Here is a 25,595-nt window from a genome sequence, read left to right as displayed (position 1 = left end):
ACACTTTGGTATATTTTAATTAATTAATTATATCCAAAAACGAAAATAATTCAGAACATAAGTAAAATAAGTTTTTAAAAAATGCTTATATTGGGTCCTCCTACAAATATTCTGTTCTTTTCCCCCTTTCTGATTACAATTGACAGCTCTTTTTTTTAGCTCTTCTTGTTATTTTAAGTAAATATATAATTTGTTTGTAGTAGATCATTCTTCACATGTAGAGAGATCGGTCTTGTATTAAGCTATATCATACATCAATTGGATTTTTTTAGGCCAGTTTGTCTGTTTGCGTCATGGACAGGTACTACGACAGATCTTCTGTCTACTGACTAATCTCTAGACTTAAGAGCCCATCAGAAACAACAAGACTTTGTCTTTTATTGAATTATTATTTCAAACACACTTGCTAATTTATTACTCAAACACTGCAAACATACATACAGATTTGACTTTTTATTTGATTAATTCAAAATTTCGGCACAATAAAAATGACAGAAAATACAAAGTAAATATAATGCCAATGATGGTCAGAATCGAACTTAAACATTGTGTAAAGATTTTACTTTAACAGAAATAAAAATAAATACAATTTAATTTCTATAATGTTATCATGTTTTATTGTATGAGGAAGCTTTATAATCAAAGAAGTATTTAAATGAAATACTGGGGTTTATTTCAAGGTTTATTCATTAAAAAAATTACTTCCATTTATTGTCATTTGCATATAAAATATACATAGAAATTACGTTTGCTCTGAGATATACAAAAACAGATAAATGAAAAACTAACAAAAACAATTTGTGTCACATCAGTGCCCCAATGGCAGCTGGATAAAAGCTGTTACGAAATCTATTTATACGAGAGATGATAACGTAACGTTTAAAGCTACGTAACACCTCAAATACATTATGCATGGGATGAGTAGAATCTTGCAATAATTATTAATTAACTAATTAACTTAATTAATCGATTTTCAAAAACGGATTCAATAGAACTCTGTTCAGTTCCAATGGTACGTGATGCATACTTATAACGACACGTTGTAAGGAATAAACCCAAAGTATTCCATTACTTCTTGAATCAACATCTTTGATAAAATGACAAACTCTATATGGAAATAATTGTTATAAAATACTACTGCGTTATTTCATTTGTATAATGTTCTGTTGCTTATAAACTCACTTAAATGCCAAATCGTACGTCTTTACATATCTCTTTTATCTTTATCCAACATCTTATTTTTTTCTCCTTTGATCCAAAGCCGCTACGGAATTGATGTATTGCTCTACTTTTTATTGAATTGCGTAAATTCAAATTCATAAAGATTGCTAAGATTATAATATAATAATAATGAATAGTTATATTATACTATTCATTTTTATAGTATTAACATTCTTTGTTATTTAAACTATATAAGTAAAAACAACTTTATTGTGAACACTATCAAATTTCTGTATCGATTCATTCATGTAATATACATTTAATTGTAGATACCAACATAATCAATGCATATCATACCACTGCAAGTACTTTGTAAATTCTGTTTTGTTCGTTGTGATTTTTGTTTGAATTTGTTAGCTGTCTTGTCTTTGTCTAATTCAAGCATTTTAGCTCAGCTACCGCTATGTATTTTATATTGTTTATACCGAAATAAATAAATAAATAAAGTGGAGACATTCAAGGGGTATATTTAAATGTACTAGATGTTGTTTCTAGAATTTGAAATGACAATATTATATCCTGTTCTAGTAAGTGTTACTATTTTGTGCTTTTTCTTTTCATGCATTTTCACGTACAGTACAGTAAAATACTACATGCTTCCTGTATATAACGCAACATTCACAAACTATTCATGAAAAGGAAACTTAATTAATGGTCGTGAGGTAATTGAAAAAAAGGTAACATTAAAACATAACTTAATAATTAATATAAATAGACAATAATAGAAGAAATTATACATATACGTAATTTTGATTTATCGCAGATTATATCTTCAAAAGAAACTATGCTCAGACTTCAAGATGACTTGAAACCTGTTATGTAGGAAGAAACTTGATTCCATAAATGAACACCTCGACAGTTAGGTCTGAATTGGGGAGAAATTGTTTATATTTTTACGAAAGCTAATATTTTGCAGCAGAGAATAAATTGGAAAGATAAGGAGGTGCCATATTATGTACATTTATATGTACTAGAGGGTGAGCTCGCTTCGCTCGCCTCCCCCCCTCCCCCCACCCCCTCTAGGAAGTGTAGACGATGGTTCTCGGAATGATAATGTTCTCCTTGTACGTTTTCATTCACATTATTTAATATAAACATCTTTTGCCACTAACTTCCGTGACAGAGTGGGCCGTTTCGGGTCAAGAAAGAAGACATTACGGCTTGCAACATGGGCAGACATCTCGGTCCTAACGGGACACAGATATCCTACAGTTATTCCTGCCAGCTTACTCAATAAAACTCGGCTATCGGGATTTCACTCGATTTTAAACAAAATGTCTTATCATCAAATCTCCCTATGTAATTTTATAATACTATTCCCCACAATATATTCCGATTCTTTATGGCGTATATTTAATTTGATCTTTATTCATTTGCAGTATAATTTTTATTTTTTAACTATTGTACCTTCACACGCGCGGTCCGTTCCTAAAATAAACAAAACACTGAAATGGCTATAGCCACTAATGGCCAACTTAAGCTCCAGTCCTACTATTGGTTTTTTTCTTCCGTCTTCCAAAGGGACACTGTATTGATTGATGGAAAGTGCTTGTTTCCAGTCACCTTTAGGGTCAAATCTATTATTTAACTGCTCCCTTGTGTATAAAAGAGAGAAAATAGTTGAAACCAGGTTGTTGCAAGGTGAACTCATCGTGAACCCGGAAATTACTTTGACCGCGAAGAATTGAAATTGAGTTGAAAATCTACTGTTGAAATCATAAATTTTGTTAAAAAACTCTTTATAATATCTTCCTAAGATAGAAATATGGAACAATATCGTAATAGTGAAAACTAATGTTATCAAATTTACATTTCACGGTACATCTGAGATAGATCAGGTGGTATCCAAGGCAGAGATTTGTACCGAAGTTTTTCCATTGTGCTCGCCTATGTCAGAATTAACCAAAATTTATATATAGATGTATATGTATGTATATACACAATTTAAATAGGAAAACCAAACAGTAATGGTGCCAAATCAAATTACTACAAAAAATATCAAAATTGGTGAACTGTCAGTGGTAACATTGTACACAATAATAATCTGGAACACAGGAATATCATATCACAAAGCAAATATTATTTTGATGACTTTTTTTATGTCAAGACTGTAAAAAAAAATTGTAAAAAAAAAGATTTTCCTGTACATATGAAGGAAGTAAAAATGTATTATTTTACAACACCTGTGCTTTAGTTATATTTTATTCTGAGTTATGGCGTGATATCGTACCCCATGGGTGATGCTGAATAGATCATAAATAGTAACCGAATCATGACAACAGCTACTATACGTGAGTGTGTACGTGAAACTGTCATTTCAATTCATGCGTATTGAAACCTGTTATCCAATAGAATCAAGAATGTATGTGATTTTATTGGTTTGGAGTGTTAAATACTTTTTTAAAACAATTTTCATAGAAAGAAAATATTCGACTTCTTTAACAATTAAATTCCCACTCTAAATGCACTAGATAACGCTAACTGTTATCCCACACTTGGACACGCGTACCGATAACGTAGGTGAGTTTACCAGTCACAAACAACATTTCAGATGATCCATATTACGCTTGGTTCACTTGGACAAAAGGCAAGGACGTAGGCGTAACGCAAGCGAGTTGCCCAATCCCAAGTACGGTTAGAAAATATTGCTTGTGATTGGTACAATTACGTCGTTGCGTTTCGTCTTAGTTGTAACCAAGCTTCACGTCAAATTACTTACGTTACGCATATGCCCTTGTGAAACAAGCTTAAACTTTCTAATTACAAACATGTTTATCACAATGAAACGCATTAAAGAGCAATTATATGATCATGTAACACAGACAAAATAGGAAAGATACAATATAGGATTCTTCTATTTATAGAATAAAGAAACAAGGTTAAGATGTGAGATTTCAACAGAACATGATGTATCCGCAACGCCATATACTCTAGTCACACATTCAATTCTTTATAAAGAAAACCTCCTGTTTTGTCGTAAAAATGTCAAAAAATACGTAGTAAACAACAAAAATTTACCATTTAGCTGTTTGTTCGTTTCGTGATTAATGGTGTTTTTCATTATTAAACCTATCTTAAATATTATTCGACAGAAGTATTATTACCTTTTTTCAGCTGCGTGATTTACATCAGCAGTATTTCTTAATACAGATTAATTAAGTTAACAAATAACCTTGCCTTACTGCGATTTGATTTAGTATAAAGATAACAACAACATATATGCTCATTTCTGACGTTTACAGTTTCTTTTAGAATGCTCTTCTTTCACAAAATATTTTGGAACTTTTGGGACTCGCTGTTGATTCTTGCAGCAGTATCGTATCTTCTGACGACAATATAACCGTACCAGCACCTACTGTATACAGGAAACTTGCTGTAGAAGACGCGATACCGTTCTGTTTATGGTCGCTTATAGAAATGACGATATTAATCGATATTTCATGAATAAAATTAAAAAAACTACCTAAAGCCATCACGTGCTTGTGTATGACGATGCGTACTGTTATGCCAACAGTATTTATCAAAGAATAAGGTTTCCAAGTTAAGCACCATAGAGTTTACAGAACAACTAACTATTGTAGTTATTTAGCCTATATTTAAGCATATTCTTCAATGTTTAAGGACTGAACTTGATTAGTTCTGTCTATTTTTTTAGCCCTTCCCATTATATATATTATGTTTTAAGTTTACAATGTTTATAATTTATTCTGATCAAATTTATAAATAAAAAAACAGAAAAAAGAAGGAAAAAAACGTGAATTTAAACAAAACATTAAATTATGTGATATCATAATTTAATGTCCTACGATAAAACAATTTTTAAACGATCTTAAAGATCAAAGTTGAACTTTAATAGGCCTCTGGTTGCCATTTTCGTTTCTGACCATTAAATATTCCGACCACTGTTATCAAATTCAATTAGAGACAATGAATGGTACGGAGATCCTAATACGAATTATGATTAGTAATGTGCGTCATGTGTATGTATGTGGTGGTTGTAGTACTCGCGTTTCTACTATGATCTTCCTAAAATGGTGATTTCTATTACATTGTTTGAAACAATGTTTATGATTGTTAAAAGTCTATAAAAATAGTTAGTGGCAAACGTATTGTTTGTATTGCACTTTCATAATAACATAAATACAATTTTTTACCAGCTTGATATGATTTGAAATATATTTATAACACATTTTTACATAATATAATACATCAGAATGATTTATTATCATTAAAATAGTCGAATGAACATCTGTAATATAACGTGTAGTGTAATGCATATTCGTGTCTCTTGACTGTTGTGAGTCTACCTAATCTGTCTGCGTGTTTTTATTCCTTGTACTGCTGATTTGATTTTAAAATCTAAACATTGAATGTTTAGTTACTGTTTACAATGCTGTATACACATCTTACTCACTTAGTCATCACGAGTCGTCGTTTTCTTAGAAGCAATTTGTGTAAAAGAATATGAAAAGGCCCGTTCTCTTAGGGTAAACACGGAGCTCGACGCCTGTACTAATACATTGCTACACTGATTGCTTTCTCAAAATTGTAATTCTTGTATATTAAAGTAAAGATCTTTTATTAATTATCTAAATAAAGTAAAAAAACGGATCTTTTTTTTTTTTTGGAATATATTGACCCAATATTATGACCTATCCAAATCTAAATCGCACAGGAACCGAAACGAATTATGTCATAATCTCTATCATCCTCTTCGTTGTATTTTATTTCCATACGATACCTCATGGTACAGCCACGTGTGATTCTTTTTCGAGATTCTAATTTAAGAAAGAACACAAGCTCGTTCTCCAGAACAAACATTCTTGGGAATAGCATGTCACCGATTTTGCGAATATAACTTCAGATTTGATCAAGTGACTGAGATTTAAGTCAGTGTGCGTTTGTGAAACTGTGGTTTAAAACCTAATTATCTAGTCAGTTCAACAACCCTATTATTGGCCGATTAGCTAGATTTTACACTTACTATCATTCACGTGACTGATGTGGCTATCTAATGAAAACGTCAAATTTGCACTTAACAAAACGAAGATGTATTTAAATTCTATTCAATATTTTGTTCATTCAATTTATTAATTCTGGTTGTGAATACTTTTGTGATTGAAGGATTAATGGATCAAATAAGTATAATTATGAAAATAATTAAAATTCCAATGAACATTAAAACTAATAATAAAGACATAATCATTATTACTATTTGGTATAGCTTTAGCCCTTTATTAATTACATTCAAGATTTACACAAAGGAGCTCAATCGTGTTTTCATCAGTATAATAATGTTTCTGGAAATAAATTGAAATTTTAATCAACCCCGTGTTTATTTCAAATTGAAATACATTTTCAAATCCTTTTAAGCTTTATGAATTTAATTAGAAAATGTATGTTCACGTTGATGGCGCAAATGATTAAAAAAACCTCTGCGTTCAACTTGTACGAGATATACTGTACGATAAATTGTTACATAACTTAACCTTAAACTTCGCATTATAAACCTTTTCAACGAAACAGACTCACTATAATTTATAACAAACTAAAGCAAGCGATCTGAAAGTGCTTTAATAGGAGATTCAAACAGGGACAAATGAGAGATCTTAAAAACTGTAATCCATTGCTGTTCAGTTGGATAGCATGTACAGTATTTTATCATGGATACACGAAGAACATCGTGTTTCACGAGCCGATACTATAATATGTTGTGACCAAAGGTTAAGGAACATGACATTTTCCCTCCTTCTCTATCAGTTGAGCATTCCTTCAATTAAGACACTTCCAACTAGATTTACTTTGCGATAAATTTTGATCGGTTAGGTAGTTTAGTAGGAACTAGTCTTTAGTTCCAATATATATTGAGATTTGTATGTCACCATCGGATTGAACTAACTTTATAAGTATACAGAACACAAAATATGTAACCTATCACTCCCACTGTTGCATTGTATGTAGGCCTACTGGTCTTATCACCCAACATAATAATATACCGCGCCACGTAGGTGTATTATCTGTGTAGTATTATCCAGTTTTCAATTAGCTACAAACACCTGCTTAGTCTAATGAAATCAAAACGACAAAAGGAAGAGCGTGTGTCTAAACTACAATTAAAGTTAAATCGATAGCAATTGTTACCGAACCTTACAATCTTACAGTTTAATGTGCAAGTTTATTACAATCGATTTTTGGGGGTTTTGTTTGTGATGACATTAAATATGTTGAATCCTAGCATCATTAAGTGGCTATTAGAGAGTTACGATGACCGACGGCCGACGACCAAACTACGTCATGTTAATTCATTGTGCGCATGCGGGGATATATATTTTGTTCGCTTCCCACCTCGACACACTTTTGATGGTTTTTATCCAGGCGCCTACACGGTAATCTTTTTATTTACCGGTGCTTTATTTTGTATTAAGTTGTAAGTTGTATTTTTAAATATTAACGGGATGTGCACACAGTATATAATTATAATGTATGACATTAATTATGGCATAAATTAAAACCTTACAGGAGGCTATGTAAGTATGATCATACATTTTTTTTTTTTTGCAGCCAGTTCTGGTTGAATGGTTAGTATTTGGCTTTACATAGACCAGGATTCGAAATAATCTAGGTTGTTTTAATACAGAGAGAGAGAGAGTGTTGTTGTTATGAGGAGGGTTGATGTATAACATACATATTTAATGTATAGTAAATAAATATGTCCATGTATTATTCATGATTTCTGCGTTAAAAAATATTTATAATTATTTTAGGCCTAACTGTCGGATTGTATAAGTTAGTTCAATATTGAGAAAATTAGTACGAGTTGGGTAAGTTTAATAAAAATTTTATTTAATTAAAAAGCAGATGTATTTACTAGACAATGTATGACATTAATCGCATCACTTAATCAAATGAGTCTACTACATGAGCATTGGGATTAGGAGTTTATCATGGTCGGTTTGGCATTTTGCAACATAATAACACAAGTTGATGATGTGAGCATGATTCGCCTCAATTAACAAGCAAGAATATTGAATTGATTAATTTGAGGTAATTGTCTAAAACGTGTTATCGTTTAAAACCATCTGTAGACTTGATCTTTATTGTTAATATTTTTCTTACGGTACTTTGTTTGATATTTCCATTCATTTAATCGCAATTCCTACACAATATTGTCACTGTAATAAAACTGTGTTAGCACAAGGAAAAGATTTCCTTACAGCAACAGCAACAACATATTAAGAATCCGGTATAAATAATTACCGTAATTTAATTGTGGGTGTGGCCGTTGTATGACCCTTAAAAATAAGATATCTTAAAATCCTGTGGATCAGTCGAGACATCTTTATCATCGGTAGTCAAGAAAAAGCCCTCTAATTTAACTAGTTTTTCACAATGTTAGAGGGCGACATATTTGTTGACATCTTTCGCATTATTTACCATTTTTAACAATATTATTAAAAAAAAAAGATTAAACAATAATATGGATACATACCTTAGTTGCCTGTTTTTCATGCCTCGTGGCACATGGGTTTGCAGTGAAAATTCTCCACTCGGTTCTATCTGCAGCGAGTGGATACATGCTGCATAAAATGCTGTTTCACGTATGTATTACCGTTTAAAATATATATTTACCTTAATCATCCACTAAAATTGAGAGGGCGCCATCCAGTTTCTGAATGTACTTGGAAATGTAATGGAATTTAGAGAATAAATAATTAATGGCTTAGATTACCACAAAATTACACATGAATTTATCACCATAGATAATAATAAATAACTGTATATTATATAACTGTGATTACCTATAAAAAAACCTGTCCAATAAACTTGTATTATTGTTTTCACTGCAGTCAATTACCTTGAGTCTATAGTCAAGAAATAATTCCCTCTATTGTTTATTCATTTGTCCAATGTTAGAGGGCGACGTGTTTGCAGAGTGTTTAAAATTCCAATTTTTAACAATATTTTTAAGAAAATTATAGTACCAACACGCAAACTATTATTGTATAATCAGCACTATAGTTGATTTAGTAAAATTATCCAACAAAGAGCTAGAAATTAAATTTAATATTTAAAACTAATTTGGAGAATATTTCAATAGGACCAACAGTATACACATGGTTACCTATAGGCTCGACGTTCGATTTCCAAGCAAAATGTAATCGCAGTAACAAAACAGTACACACTGATTCTTAATTAAAATTGTGGCTATTACCTTCCTATTAAAAAACATTTTTATGTAGATTGCATGGGTTATTAATCCATTTAAATGTTATTTGACATGAGAGACGTTTGATTTTGGTGCTGACATCAAATTGACTTGAATAATGGTTTTATTTTGTTGTTTTAAACACAAAAGTTGTCTATGTTTTACGCCGTAACAGTGTTTATGTTTGTTGCCACAGTATAACCCAACATCCCCTTTCAATGCACTAATCATCCCGGTTTCCAGATTTGCAAGGAGTGTACGATTGTAAGTGTGTATGTCGGGATCCGCCCCTGTCCTGAACTAATTAAACTTTATACTTTGTTTTAATTAAAATTACCAATAAAGAATAAACAGTGAATCAAGTACAGGTTTATTATTCTTCACAATAAATATTCCAGGTTTTGAATTTCAGTTTTGGAGTCGAAAATATCAACGACATTTAAATACTCTCATAATTATTTACATAAATTAACTACATGTTTTACTTTTTACAATCTATATTTCAATGCACAATATACAACAAACACTGTACCAGAGACAATTAAATTATAGCCTATTATATATATATATATATATATATATTACAGTCAAACGTTAATATTAATAAAGTCAATCAGATTGATTTCACCGTTCAGATAGAAATTGTCTTATTTCTTTATATTTGGCATAAGATAGGATAATGTTAACACAAAATAAACAATTTAGTAAGCATAATAGGCCTACACAAAGAAAACAAAAATAACGAGCGAGCCGAAAATTACGAAATGAACGAAAGAAACATAAATTATTTCAATATATTTTTAAAAGTCATTGATTGGTGTTAGGCAAATTTACCTTTCGGTAACTTCGATATTTTAATAATATAATAATAATAATACTATTAAACGAAATTGAACATTAGGCCTATCGTCTGCTGTTGGCGTGGAGTCATGTATCGTGTCTATATTATCTTTGGTATTTAAGTAATGTTATGTGTTAACATTTATACCGTAATCAATTTGGTAACCGTTTCTATGATTGTAATTAGAAAACCTGCAAATATGTCACCGTGAAAGTCAAAGTAAGGTGTCATAGTCAGTGTCCTGTCGTGTCAAATATTTTACAAACCCGATTATAAGCTCCATCTCTTGTGTAAGTATAGGCCTATTTCACACGAACACAAATAGCACTGTGTCTTACACTTTCTAACTTGTAAACAAATTTAAAAGTATGATATAAAAAAAATAACTTGCGTGTTATATTTTGTATGTTTTTGATTTCTTTTTCGCTGAAAAAGCATTGTTAAGTGATCAAAATTACTTCGGTCTGATGTTAATATAGTCTACCATGATTGTGTAATGAACTCACTGTCGTTACAAGAGCAGCAGATAGGACATCTGGTATGTGTGTGTATGTGTGACATCACAACTTAGCACCAATTTTCATGACGTCTTTCTATCAACTGTGACGTTCATGAAACACGCCATATACTCTGCACTCACCATTACAAGATGATAAGGATTACGTAATTGTACTGTTGTTTTATGTAGAGCGACGTAGATTACTTCAAAAGCGCCTAAACAGCTGCGCATTTTGTGCCTTATACTTCATCGGGTAAAGGTGTATGCATTTTAAAAAGTACTCTTTCAGCTGATCCTATCAGATACCTTGCTCGACAATTGTCTTGTCTGTGTGACTTGGGTACGTCTTCTTGCTGTATTGCTCTTTGTTGACCCTTATATACTTTTTTGAGTTGCATGTTAGAATCTGTAGAAAACCTTGACGAAAGTTTTCATTGAATCCGCAGTAAATGAATGGGTTAAGTGCACTGTTTGCGTAGCCCAGCCACAGACAGGCAAACAATATTCTGTCGTCTGGCTCATACTGAAAACAGAAAACATACATCGTTATATAATCTAACATTTCCTTTCATCAAAATGTTTGTTTACAATTACGGGAAACTATTGTTGAGGGTGAAGTTCTTTTAAATTACAGGCCGTCGTTTCGGACGTTTTGTCAACAAAATAGTATTGTGCATCCACAGGGTGTGTATAAAGGCAGAGAAGACAACAACACAACAAACAACAAAAACAAACACAATCATAGACTTAATGGTTTGGATAAAATGCTTTATTCTGAAAATCACGGCAAGAAAGAACATAACCTGTTGCCGAGTGATGAAGTAGAAACTATTAAGCCGGGACAAACAAGCAAACAAAATAATGAGAGAAGTGGAAATTTGATTGGGAAACAATAATTAAAACTGCAAGAACATCACCATGCGTGTTTACTGGCGATGAGTTAGAAAAGGGTAAATTGTATGAGACACCATCCGTGTAAAAATGCGATTAGTGTGTGGCACCACCAATAGGGTGATTTTGTCAAAGCAAAACGTTAATTTAAATGTATAAATTGAAGCACTTTTATCTCTTTGCGCGGATAGCCTTTGCATTGGAGATAAATCGCCATTCAACTTACGTCTGTGTTCCATGACAAATACATGTATACGACGTTGTAAGGCAGCCAACAGAATGAAAACGACAATACCACAACTACCAACATCTTCAGCACCTAAAGATGTAAAATGATTTAGTTCACGATTTCAAGAAATACTGTGACGCAGACATTTTGGAAAAATTCTTAAGGACGTTATGCTTTGGCAAAATAAGTGACTAATAGCAACATAGTTAACCTTGAAGGAGCTATGCTTTTGACGTATTTTGCCCAAATTGACATGCGAGTACTCACTCAATGGAGAAAAAAACTTTGATTAATTGAATTAGGTATAATTATTTGGTATATGTTGTCTTGTAAAATCTAAAAATGTTGGTGTTAAGTATTTAAATACAAAACAGCTCACGGTAAATTAAGAAATGATCGTCACCTTTCGTTTTGTTCGTTCTTGGCTCGATACAGTAGACTCAATTCTCTCACCCGGAGCACGTGAGACCAGTAGTTTTGTTGCAATCGTCAAATAAACGAAAATCATCAAACTCATTGGGGCAATATAGATGACCACAAATAAGACTGTTGTGTAAATAGCGGGTAATTTAGGATTAGACCATTCCTCAAAACAGTATGCTCTGTAATGTCCATCCGGATATGTCCATTCCTGATAACCCGTGTTTAGCAGTAGAGGTATGTTCACACAAATTGCTGTCAACCAGACTGCCAGAATGAATATTCCCGCTCCACCATTCCGTGACGTCACACGTGATTTAAGCGGGAAAACGATCGCCAAGTATCGGTCGATTGCGATGATAGTCAATGTAAGAATGCTGACATGTATCGATATTCCTTTAAAATCAGAATACAAATGGTAATTTCAGAAAAAGTTGATAGATGTCACAAGATTAATTGCCTTTATTCATATCAATGTCTTTTATTCATTAATGAACAAAGAATGTGGGTATTTGTATTTTTTTGTTATCATTTTTTGACCTAAACATTTGTTAGATGATCATAACACGTTCATCGAAACGGCAAAATACTACATTTCTAGAAGATTAATATCATGTTTATAATATATGATTATATCTACAGTAGGCTTATATATTATATAAGCCTACTGTTGATAATAATAATAATATGATGATGAAAACTAAAGACTCTATATTAGACTATACATTCATACCTTGGAACACAGTGGAAAATTTACACATGAACTCTCCAAAGATCCAGTAGCGTTTTAGTTCGTGAACCAACAGCGTCCACTCAGTGAAAATGGCGATGGTGATATCAGCCACAGCAAGGTTCAAAAGATAGTAGTAAGTAGTGCCACGAAGCTGCTTGTTCTTGACTATAATAGTAATGACCACAGTGTTTCCAAACACTGTCAAAATGATAAGAATTGCTATGGATATTGATTTCAGTAATATTGTATGAATTGGTAACGGTTCTTTGTCGTGGGCTGTTACGTAACTATACATTGCACTAGTTTGATAGTCGAAACTGGAGTTGTCCTGTTCACCTGTCGTGAAGTAAGCTGGCGTCACCGAAGGCATTCTGAAATAAGTTATAAAACACAATTATAGACTATTAAATTAGTGCATTATTATAAAGCATAAAAGTAGGCTTTTATGATCATCAATCATAATTAAGAAAACACTATTATTATAGTATAAACATTACGTTCTAAGACTTGTTTAACAAAACAGATCCGGACAATGATTTGTGCTTTTTCAGTGAATCGATTTTTCAAATTACATAAATCACTTTTATTAATGTTTATAATTACCATGACGGTTTTACTGTCACTACTTGTTAAACAGATTTTTTTTTTTATTTTGGCAAATAAAAAACCCAAACTCTTTGTCTGTCCAGCGTTAAAAAATCTACTCATTCTCACTTATCTCTGTCTCTCGCGAATATAATACTTGTCAAAATATGTTGATATAATGCTAATGGCAGTTTTTTGACACGTCAGAAATGAGCAATGTTTTAAAAATGAACTTTTTATTATAAACAGAACCTCAATATGGTTAATATACGTTGTAAAGACATTTATTATGGTATGTTGCGTGTAGTATACTTTAATTTAAATAAATGTGTGGCATATTTAAAGTACCTCAGCGATAAATTTGTACACGTTTGCAATCATTTATCGCATTACAATGATCTAATCAATACCTATTTCTTCTGGGTTTTATTTAAATAGATTTTGTGTTATGTGATTTAACATTTGTTCCACTTACTAACAGATATTTTACACACAATTTCAAACTAGATAAATAAAAAAACATCTTAAGTAGCCCACAAAAGGAAGCATCAATAAGCATAATCATACATTATTCTAGTCGAGTCAGTCAACCAGAAAAATAAATTTTATTTAGACAAATTTCACACATTATTTTAATTACAAATCGTATGAATTACATACAATACATGTATGTTGTGTGAGTGTGATGTGGTTCGCTTAATCATGGGTTAGTCACTTACGACATTTTCACTTTCGAATGCATGATGTTTTGCTTATTTCTATCTTTACAACCATTTTGAATATCCATTACACCAGTCATTCACTATTTTATGATGCTGTATTTTACTGTGCTGTTTACAAATATTCAAACCATCAACTTTTGTGACTAATAATCATCAACTATAATGTTTCCTAATATTTGGTTTGGTATAGCAGGCATAGAGAATAGTTACAACGGTAGATGTACGGTGAAAAATTACTAGTATATTATATCAATTTCGGTGTTTTAACAATGTTTTCAATTATTGGTTAATTGTAATACTTTTCATCAGTTAAGTTTGATGTAGTATTTGACGGATAACCTTATTCGGAGTTTTAATTGCTCTCTTAAAGTTAAGTAATTTTATATTGCTAGTTTTATGAGTGTAAATTGTTGCCATTTCCTCGGCTTTAGGTCACTTACACCTCTACTTACATAAAGTCATATTTATATTATCATAGATCAATATCAGAAGATGAAATGATAGATTCTAAAGTGCTCTTCTGTAGATGTCATCTGAACTTGTCTCATACTTGTCAGGGCTAGAGATTAATATCGATGTAATCATTTTATAAGATTTTTTAAAATTTACAGTAGGTCTTACATAAATCGCCTTACGGTTGTTTAATTTAAACTTTCACATGAAGGATTGTCAACATCAGTAAAACTATATATAGTTTTTGTATCTATTTAAATATTAAGTAGATCCAGTCCGTTTCCACCTTGACTTTCGATACTAGTGTTTTCAAACCTTATCATTTTCACAGCGGACCTTCTGGTATCCGGCCATTTCCTACTTTTTCAGCACCTTGCTTGTTTCCATTCGGTCTTCGGTCTTTTCTATTAAAGTACGTAATGTAAATAATATATACAGTGGTAACATTACAACATTGTAAGCAGCATACTGCTGTTCACTTGTTCGTTACGAGTTATACAGGCTAACTCTATTTTCATACGAATGTGATCAAAAACCTTCTGAAATTTGTATTAAAATTTAAAAAAATTACAAAACTTAATGTACGAAGCGATTTCTGGATATTTAATGTTGTTTAGTGTAGCATTTTTGTAGTTCGTTAAGTTTGAAAAGTAGGATCCTTGAGTTGCTTCCATCCTGATTCAGGTTTATATTTCATGATCGTGACATGCTGTTTAAAACGTATCTTTATATTTACCTCATTAGGATACATTAACAGAAATGTGCTTTATATTTTACATTACACTTTACTTTTCATGTGTATGCCTGAAATAAAACATATGAAACGGTAAAGGTCCACTATCACTTATATTAAAGAGAAATCTTCTTATTGCGTTAATAGCAAAATAAATTAGGCCACGAATAATTATAGCGAGTGCTGTATCTCAGCAATGGTAATTTTCTCCAGGCTATTATACAGTCGTTACATAGGAACATATGTGCTGGTGTATCATGGAACTTACATATGATACCGTGAACATTTAGATACAGTACTGATAATTATTGTTAATGAACTTGAACTTGAACTTTATTATTGCAATGCATTATATAAATACATTGAAGTTGAACATAAAATATGGCATATAAAAAACACAAAACATAGCACTCAACAAGTAATCAAAGATAAACGAGATACATAAAAAACATATGCACATTATTCGCCGGGCTGAGCAGGCAATATTTACCAGTTCATAAAAACACCATGGTTAATTGTAATGAATGATTTTGATCTTTTAGTTCAAGATTTTCTGCCGATCATTTACATACGGAATCGGCAAGTGGCTGGAATTGGAAAAGCAGCAGCAGATAAGAGTAGTAGGTCTAACACTGTATCTTTAATGATGAATAAGAACTGTGTTTGTCAGCAGTGCGATTTTCAGTCAATATACCCGTTTTCTCTCTCTTTATATCTATTCAAAAAAGTTCCCGTTTCACTAGTCTCATTCATTGACTGATTGAAAGAAGCGATTTTCAATTTCACTATTTATCGTTGAATGCCAAATAATTCTGTATTGCAATTATCATTACTTACATGCGATATTCGTGTATACAATAACATACAACATCAATAAACCGGTATTATGAATATTTTAAAAAAGCTATTTCGGTTTTACACATGTTTTATTCTATTATTTTCATATTATTTAGTATTAGCCGAGCATAAGAAAGAAATAGAATTTAATTCTGTATCTCTAAAAAAATTCCAATTGATGTAATATACGATCGAAGTTTTTCCAAACAAAATTTCAATAAAATAAATCGCATTGCCTCAAGTAATAAGAAGCATTACGATATATAGATCGAAGAGTATATTCACTAATTTCAGTACGTATGCAACGGTATTACTTTCGATTATATATTATTAATAATGCTCTCACAATAGTCTACAAACTATAAAATCTAGTAGAATATGATTACTAGTTCTTTCATTTGTATAACATATTTTCAATTTGATCATTTCTACTTTGAACGTTAGTGGTATTATTGTGGGTTGGTAACATATTTACAAATATAATTATATAATCACAATAGTCTACAAACTATAAAATCTAGTTATGATTACTAGCTCTTTCATTTGTATAACATCTTTTTAATTTCATCATTTCTACTTCGAACGTTAGTGGTATATTATTGTGGGTTGGTAACATATTTACAAAATATAATTATACAACTTTAAGTTTTACATTTATTCAAATTATTTGTTTTCAAAATAATTAGGGAGTTGAACCAATCTAAGACTAAGGGTCACTGACTTCTTTAGTGTAAATATAAATCCAAAAATTATATTAAAAAAAAAAAACCTAAACCAAAAATCTATTATTTAAGTAAGTACTCTAACAATTTAGAATTATCTTTCATTATTCAGAAAAAATAAATAAAATCGGAAGGATCAGTAGCTGGATTAACTGTAAACGAAAATGGATAAAGATCCCAGATGTAAGTGAATATTTATTTATTTATTTATTGGTAAGCAGCGTATCTTCGACCATTGAGGTATAATAATTAAAAACATCAATGCTTGGACACAAACTAATCAAATAGGCCTACTTTTGGATCTTCAATAATATCTCAATAATTACATGGTTGAATATCAGTGACCATACTTGAATAAATAGGAATTCATGTCAGTGATATTAACAATAGTCCCAAAACTAAATTAAATTGTGATAACAACCTTATTAGAAACGCATTTTTATTACTGGGAAATTATTAATTTTCTTTTCGTAATATTATACTCTTTAATTACCTCTGGAATAAAAAAATATAATGAACATTTTGATATATCGAGGTCAAAGCCATCTATAAAAACATGTAATGAAAAAGACATACTGCATTGCTGTCAAGATAGCTGAAAGCATCAGTACTAATACTTAAATCAGTCTCAGACAAGTATGTCTTAAATATCGTATACAGCGATAGTAATACAACGTGTCAGGTCATCATCGTGTTGAAATCGTGTAATTCCACTGGTAATAACTTTTATTGAAATACAAAAATGGAAGGGGTGGAGAAGATTAATTAATGCAATCTATGCACAAAAATAGTATTTGTTTAATTACTTCATAATAATTAAACACGATTCGTATTGCTATAAATAAAATCGGGATCTTTCGTTCCACGACGCGCCACTCGTTTCTGAGCGTTTTTTTATAGGCCAAATCGTCATCAACAATGACAACATGTATACGTGTACGGTACAAAAGACTAAATTAATGTATCTCTTCGTATTGCTAATCAAAAACGATTGACTCGCTTTTCATTTAAATCATTTTAACAGATTGCGAACAAGTCCGATTTACAGTTAAGAATGTTTCTGGCGTAAACAACAGTAATCTACTAATATTTAAAAAACGTGTTTGTTACATACACAGGTTTTATAAATAGAGAGCTAACGGTCGTATCTTTCGATTTACCTCGACCCAGGATATGCATTACGACATTTTTTCCAAACCTTCCACTAAAACGGATTACTACTATGAATATGATACAGAGCTTACGGTCGTAACCTGGACCTAGAGTTTCGAGCAAAATTGAGTCCGACGCATGCGCACAAGGATTTACCATAATGTCATAGGGTAATCGAACGCTCCCCATTTCAGAGTCTAACAATGTTGATAATAATAATAATAAAACATATCCGTAATTCATGATACACACCTTTTATATAAAGACATTTGGTATTGACTTGCTGTTGACAATTCTAATAATCATGCTTTTGTTTTACTTTTACTTCAAATTACCGATAACCAGACCTACATAAGTTTTCCAATTGAACCATGATGAGATTGCCTCTAGCAATAAAAGAAAACGCATATACAGTTTGCGTCATATAGAGCTCATATTCATACAGGTGACCATAATAGCTTGAGCATACAAAGGCTCACTTTTAATTTTCCTTCACCGCTGAGTTATACTCTATCTATTTCGTAAAGCAATTGGAGCACAAACACAAAATGTATCTAAAGGATCCAGATTAAATCGAAGCATGACAGCCTTAGATAACCTCAACGATCGTAATTAAGATAATGGGTAAAATCCTTGAAGAGGCTATCACTAATGTAGCAATTATATATTATTTGAAATATGTATTTAGTAAACATCATATTTCTCTCATTTTTGTAATTACTTACAAAAGTATACACTGTTGCTGTTGGTTAATTACCTTTCATAGCATGTTAGTGATGCGCTGATGTTTAAGGTGTTTTTCAGTTCGACATATGACTTTTAAAAATAAAGTTAACCTTTTGAGCAAAGCTTTGTTGACATAACTGTTAGGACCGTACAATCCTCACCTTCAAAATTTTCGATTAATAATTAATAATTTTTATCTCTACTCGACCACTACATTACATTTTTTTTACAAAAATGCCAACCGATTTGTCTGTGACGAAACTGGGTGTCTTCTCGATTGTGTTGGGGACATTACAGTTCCACACGATTTCGCTTACTACGATGTAGTGATTTAATATACATTTCACGTTCATTAATTTATTTGACTGTTTGTACGTTGTGAAATAGAACGCATTTGGTCAATGTACATTGACCGTCTTCTGGAAGTGTGTTTTTAGACGTTTGTCAACGCACGTTGGTTGAGACGTCGATAGATCTTATACCGTGATAAGAATTATTTACAGAGTTTATTAAAAGAAGGGCATGTTGTAAAATTATATTACACGTTTATTTTATAATAATTTTTGAAAATTCTTAAATACTGACATGCGGCAACTATTTATATGTCATAACTTATTTATATCCTCAATTGTTCTTTTTGTGAAAAATTTAACTTCAGTTATATTCATATATGGTATGGAAACTTTAGGACGTTTCTCATATCAATTCCAGATGTTAAAACATCATAATATTTTGCACTTATATCGGCAGTATCTGCGGTATCGAATTTTACCACATGTGGACTTAGTGAATATAATGTTATTATCATCCATCTTATACCATCTGATGCTATTACCAATCATAATTATGTATACTTTCGAAAATGTGATGGATCACAGTTATGATGATTTTAAACTGTTAATGACATTCGCTGATTGACCTGTGGGTCATGAAACTTCATCGATGAGCGTCGGATTAATATAATACGATTTAAACATGACTTGTACTTTCTACTTGATAGTATTCTCAGTTCTGTATCTCCACATTTTATCTATTTACGTATCATAGACATATTTGTTTATATAACATGCGGTGCCTTTATCATGTAAGGTTAGGTTACTACTAGATACATGTGAAACACAAGTGATGTTGAATTACCAATTATTCCTATGATGCTTAGAAATAGATACAGTACCGAGAATCGGCTGAGATAGTCTTTTATTCTTGGAAAAGGATCCTCAATCTTCTTTTAAAATGATGTGAGTACGGTACTCAAATTAATACAATTATTTACACTCATGCCCAAGACTTTCTTAGGCCTGGTAATCATCTTGTCAGTAAAGTTCTCAGTTTCCGAGTCCCATAACCAGTATTATTTAAGTAATCTTTCACATTATCGATAATCTAGGACTGATGACTTTGCTGTATTCCAATTTATACAAATGCATTTGATTTTATGATTAAGTGTCACAGTACGCGTCAATTCCGACTCAATAAATTAATAATTAATCGAAAATATAACGTTTCATATATCAAAAGTTTCATCAAAGATTAAATTAATATAAAATAATGATGATAAACTCGTATATCATTTCACAGTGGTCACTGTTTGCTTACTCAGGCAGCGCGATGCTAGAAACGATGGCAAATATAAGCCACGGGTGGCGAACTATCTTGTACAATCTAATATACAAGTATAACATGGGATTAACGTTGAATATGATACTGCACTTATTACCACCCATCCAATGTCATGCATAACATCATGCCAAAAATAGTTCATCGTAAATCATTAATTAAAAAAAGAATATTTCTGTTTGAAATTATGTTTATAATTAAAATATTAATTTAGACAAATTTAATGGTTTCGTTGAATTTCTATTAGCATTCAATTAATAAATATTAAGAAACCAGTCTGTAAATAGCAATCTCTATTAGCATACAGATAATGGAGATATTATAGAGAAAACTGTATCTAATTTCAATTAGAATACAATTAATTCAAGTATACTTTTTAATTACAATTTGTTAAATACCATTATACATATAAGTAAAATTAAGAACGTAATCTGTATATCTATATATAAATTTACGTAAGGGCAAAATTCGGTAAATCTCGCGTTATTTCTAGAATGTTTACTCGATGGTATATAACGTTGGTTAGAATCTCGGTACTGATTTAAATCACCAGATGTAACCCTGTTTACTAATTAAATTGAGTTAGATAATTAGTTATTGACAATTTAAACGAATTTAGGTTGAACGATTTTCCCCAAATAGGGGTGTTTTCCGACCGTAGTATACACTGTCTAATGGATGTCCTCTTAAAAAATACCTGCACACAATAATACGAGGATGCTTCGAATTTTCCTATCTTCTCCTACGATAATTGTTTTTAATAGCTGAAAACCGGTTGAACAGCTCGAGTACAGTATCATAATGTTGAAGACAGGCCGATTTTCTAAAAAAAATACTATTTTGATAGATTTAATATACGGTACGTTTATACAAATGTATTGATTTGCGATGAATGGAACATTCCAATCTCTCAGACTCCCAGGTAAATGTATGAGCCCTCCATGGTTTAACACAAGTAGGTAAATTTATGGGCCCTTTCAGAATGAACTTAAAACTTATAGATATAGCATTGCAAAACTTCGACAATATTGTAAATACTGTACGTAATAACCATTTTTGGTTGCCATTTGAATCGAAATGTTCTTACTGTGAATGTGATTACTGTTTATTGTATTAATTAGTAATTATAAAAAATATAAACGTCGTAGTGGTGTATCGTTACATGTACTTTACTATTTCAATCGACTATAACAGGGACAGTTTTATTTTTTTGGACTCATTTTAAGACAAGTTTCTCCTTCGGAAGTAGGCCTAATTCCCAGTTTGCTAATTTAGTTGACTACATTAATCATCGTGTCTATTTATTCGTTTCTGAAAACGACAATGTATTTATAGTCCTGCGGTACGTACATTTGAAATCGCCAGTTTTTTGACGCTGAAATTACTGTGTATTCGAGAACCATCTAGTCTATAATAAATCATCATCACTAATATTACTAGTAAAAATGTTCTAATTGTTTCACTAAATGTTTCAGTATAAAAAAATACCGTATTTTTCATACACTAACAATAATATGTAAAACAAAATCAGAATTAACATTATCTATTGCAGATATCAGCAGGAATCAGTATTAGCACACAGTCAGGAAATCGGATTCTCTTATAAAGTCTCGTGCCATAACAAAAGCACAACTTGACAATTAGTTCGACTATGTTTTAGATGACAGTCTCAACGCGATTACGACAAATGTTGTCATTTACTAATAATGTTCAGATGTAATTAGTTTTTGACTGAAAAATGACTGATAACGCAAATGTATTTACGTCACAATAAGACAAATACCGTATTGGTCCAGTTCCGTTTATGTCAACATGATATAAGAAAAAGGCAAATCACTGAAAAACAAATGCTACAGTGGGTGAATCCCAATAGATAGTATAAGCAAAAACCTTAATCAACACGATAATGGTATAATGGTATTAGTATGGTTGTACAACATGGTAAAAGTTTGGTTGTACGACATGATATAAGTTTAGTTGTACGACATGATATAAGTGTGTTTGTACAACAGGTATACGTTATGTATAGCCTGGTTGAACAACATGGTTATAAGTTTGGTTGTATACAACATGGTATAAGTTTGGTTGTACACCATGGTACTGTATAAGTTTGGTTGTAAACCATGGTACTGTATAAGTTTGTTTGTACACCTTGGTATAAGTTTGTCTGTACACCATGGTATAGTCGGGTTGTACAACATGGTAAAAGTTTGGTTGTACGACATGATATAAGTTTAGCTGTACGACATGATATAAGTTTAGTTGTACGACATGATATAAGTGTGTTTGTACAACAGGTATACGTTATGTATAGCCTGGTTGAACAACATGGTTATAAGTTTGGTTGTACAACATGGTTATAAGTTTGGTTGTATACAACATGGTATAAGTTTGGTTGTACACCATGGTACTGTATAAGTTTGGTTGTAAACAATGGTACTGTATAAGTTTGGATGTACACCATGGTACTGTATAAGTGTGTTTGTACACCATGGTACTGTATAAGTTTGTTTGTACACCTTGGTATAAGTTTGTTTGTACACCATGGTATAGTCGGGTTGTACAACATGGTAAAAGTTTGGTTGTACGACATGATATAAGTTTAGTTGTACGACATGATATAAGTTTAGTTGTACGACATGATATAAGTGTGTTTGTACAACAGGTATACGTTTGGTATAGCCTGGTTGTACAACATGGTTATAAGTTTGGTTGTATACAACATGGTATAAGTTTTGCTGTGTACAACATGGTATAGGTTTGGTTGTACAACATTGTATAGGTTTGGTTTACAACATGGTATAAGTTTTGTTGTACAACATTGTATAGGTTTGGTTGTACAACATGGTATAAGTTTTGTTGTACAACATGGTATAAGTTTTGCTGTACAACATGGTATAGGTTTTGTTGTACAACATGGTATACAAATAGCCATGTTAATAACACTTTCTTATTTGTATATATCTTGTCATTTTGGAAATGTATGATATTGTCCCCTGGCTATAATACATAGATTGTGTGTGTGGTATTCCACCCAATTTCCATAATTCAAAGATACATTTACCGCTGATGTCCGAACTTTACATTTATTATTTTTGATTCTCAAAAAGTACAAAACACGTTCAATTATTTAACGATGATTCATAATTTTGCTAGAAGCCATTCTTGTTTCAATTCAAACCGTGCACATTCACAAATGTAATATATTCTAAGATGATGCTTTTGTCGTAATAACAAGTTAAAGATACATTGTCTCACGAAAGAACTTTTTTAGTTAAATGGGCCATTTTAGTGTCACATAGTTCACTATGACAAAAATTTGATTTTAAAAAAAAAGAATTATCTGACAAAATCGTATGATGAGTTTTTTTGCTAAATTTATTACTATTTAAATAAGCGAAATCATTGATTTTGTTATTTTTTTTTTGGCAAAAGTCAGTACCAAACTACGAAATGCCTTATTCAAAGTTTGGGTTAGGGTTAACTCTTTTTGGCATCTTTAATTTCTTTTTATATTTTGATATATTTTTTATAAATCTTTAACAGAAGAGTTTGTTGAGTAGTTTTCCACACAACAAGAATACAAAATGATTAACTAAAGAACAAGTAGAAGAAAAACTAAACCAATGCGCTTGGAGTGGAAGGACGTTGATTTATGGACGTATATTAATTTTTCAATATTTTGGAGTAGACTACATTTTGCTATTGTGTTCTTACTAATAATAACTTATACAATGCATTGATGATAAAAGAAATAAAATATATCAATATATTATTACGATGCATGCAAGTATAATTTCTAACGAGTTTTGTTTGAATACCGACCGACTAAACTAAACCAGAATATTCATATAGGCCAAATATGCGCTAAGTTAATTAATAATATTTTAAATCGCTTCCAACTATTTTACCGATACGATAGTTAAACTAAAAACTAATATAACCAACCCAACAAAATAAAACACATTAAGGCTGAAAGAAATCAATAATCATTTGAATGACTTACAAAGAGAAAAATAACACGATAAACGTTACCTTAAACCTCTATAGAATACAGTAAAGCTAAACTGAGGATTGTTTCATGTTTTGTGTGTAACAAATTTGAAATATACGTTCAAGATAAGAATTGAAAAAAGATGTAAAGACATTTTAAAAGAAACTGGTAATAAATATATGAAAAATGATGTGCTAATTCTTATAAATATATTCTAAATTAATTGGGGTGATAACAAAAAATACAAGTATACACATTTTCACGCTGAAAGAAAATGAATATTATAACTTACGTGTTTTATCGTTCCAAGTCGATTAAACCTAGCTCAACTGCGAATCCACTCGTTCTGCTAACAAGACGTTTTAAATGATGTTTTTATTGAACTTCAAAAAGTGGGCGGGAAAACGCGGAACAATCATAGTTCGATGTCTTTATCAAATTATCATCACGTTAGCAGGCGTACGCTTGTTTGAATATCGAGTTGAAGGAGTTGACGAAATCATGACGTAATGGTCAAATCAAGGTACTGATGAGAATTATGGAGAGGATTGTTAGATGCGAACAGTTCATCGTCTGCCTCCTGTTCTAGTAGCGTATCGAATTGTGAAGGATTTTAATTCACGTGGAACAAGCTAGCCAATCAGTGCTAATGTATTATGGAAAATCGTTTGGTTGACAACCGTCTTGAGTTTTCTTGCAATATTCTATATCCATCTACGTGCATCTTGTGTTTTAGATTGTTGAATACTGTGAAGTCAACTCTTCTTCCTATATTAGTTTGTTTCTTTAACATAACTATTCTCTTCTTTGTGTTTTACATACATTAAGGAAACAATTGTTGAAAAATTCAATTTCTTCCTGAAAAATGTACCAATAACATTTTTCTTAAAATGTCTCTTATTTCAAATACCGAATTGGATTATCACACTGTTTACTAAAAGTACAAATGCAATTGCAGAACCTGTGTTCAAATTCTGTCACATGAACATGATTCCTCTAAGCATGATACAAAAA

The 25,595-nt window shown here is 31.4% G+C and overlaps 1 protein-coding gene across 2 annotated transcripts; it reads right to left on the bottom strand.

The window, feature by feature from the left end:
* Nucleotides 1–9,817: 9,817 nt before the first annotated feature.
* LOC144845386 (neuropeptide FF receptor 2-like) lies at nt 9,818–25,115 on the bottom strand. 2 transcript variants are annotated; one of them, XM_078702679.1, is made up of 5 exons: nt 24,874–25,115; nt 13,041–13,411; nt 12,291–12,703; nt 11,885–11,977; nt 9,818–11,290 (listed from the first exon to the last, which is right to left on the bottom strand). In XM_078702679.1, exons 2-5 carry the CDS (start codon nt 13,408–13,410, stop codon nt 11,066–11,068), a joined length of 1,101 nt encoding a protein of 366 aa, XP_078558805.1. In that variant the 5' UTR covers nt 13,411; nt 24,874–25,115; the 3' UTR covers nt 9,818–11,065. The 2 variants fall into 2 exon arrangements, with proteins under 2 accessions (XP_078558805.1, XP_078558804.1); XM_078702678.1 differs by lacking the exon at nt 24,874–25,115 and adding an exon at nt 18,497–18,589.
* Nucleotides 25,116–25,595: the final 480 nt, after the last annotated feature.

The sequence above is a fragment of the Antedon bifida genome, chromosome 6, assembly GCF_963402885.1.
Source record: "Antedon bifida chromosome 6, ecAntBifi1.1, whole genome shotgun sequence".
Classification (NCBI taxonomy): Eukaryota; Metazoa; Echinodermata; class Crinoidea; order Comatulida; family Antedonidae; genus Antedon; species Antedon bifida.
The sequence above is the reverse complement of the archived record's forward strand: the minus strand, read 5'-3'. Positions and strand labels throughout refer to the sequence as shown.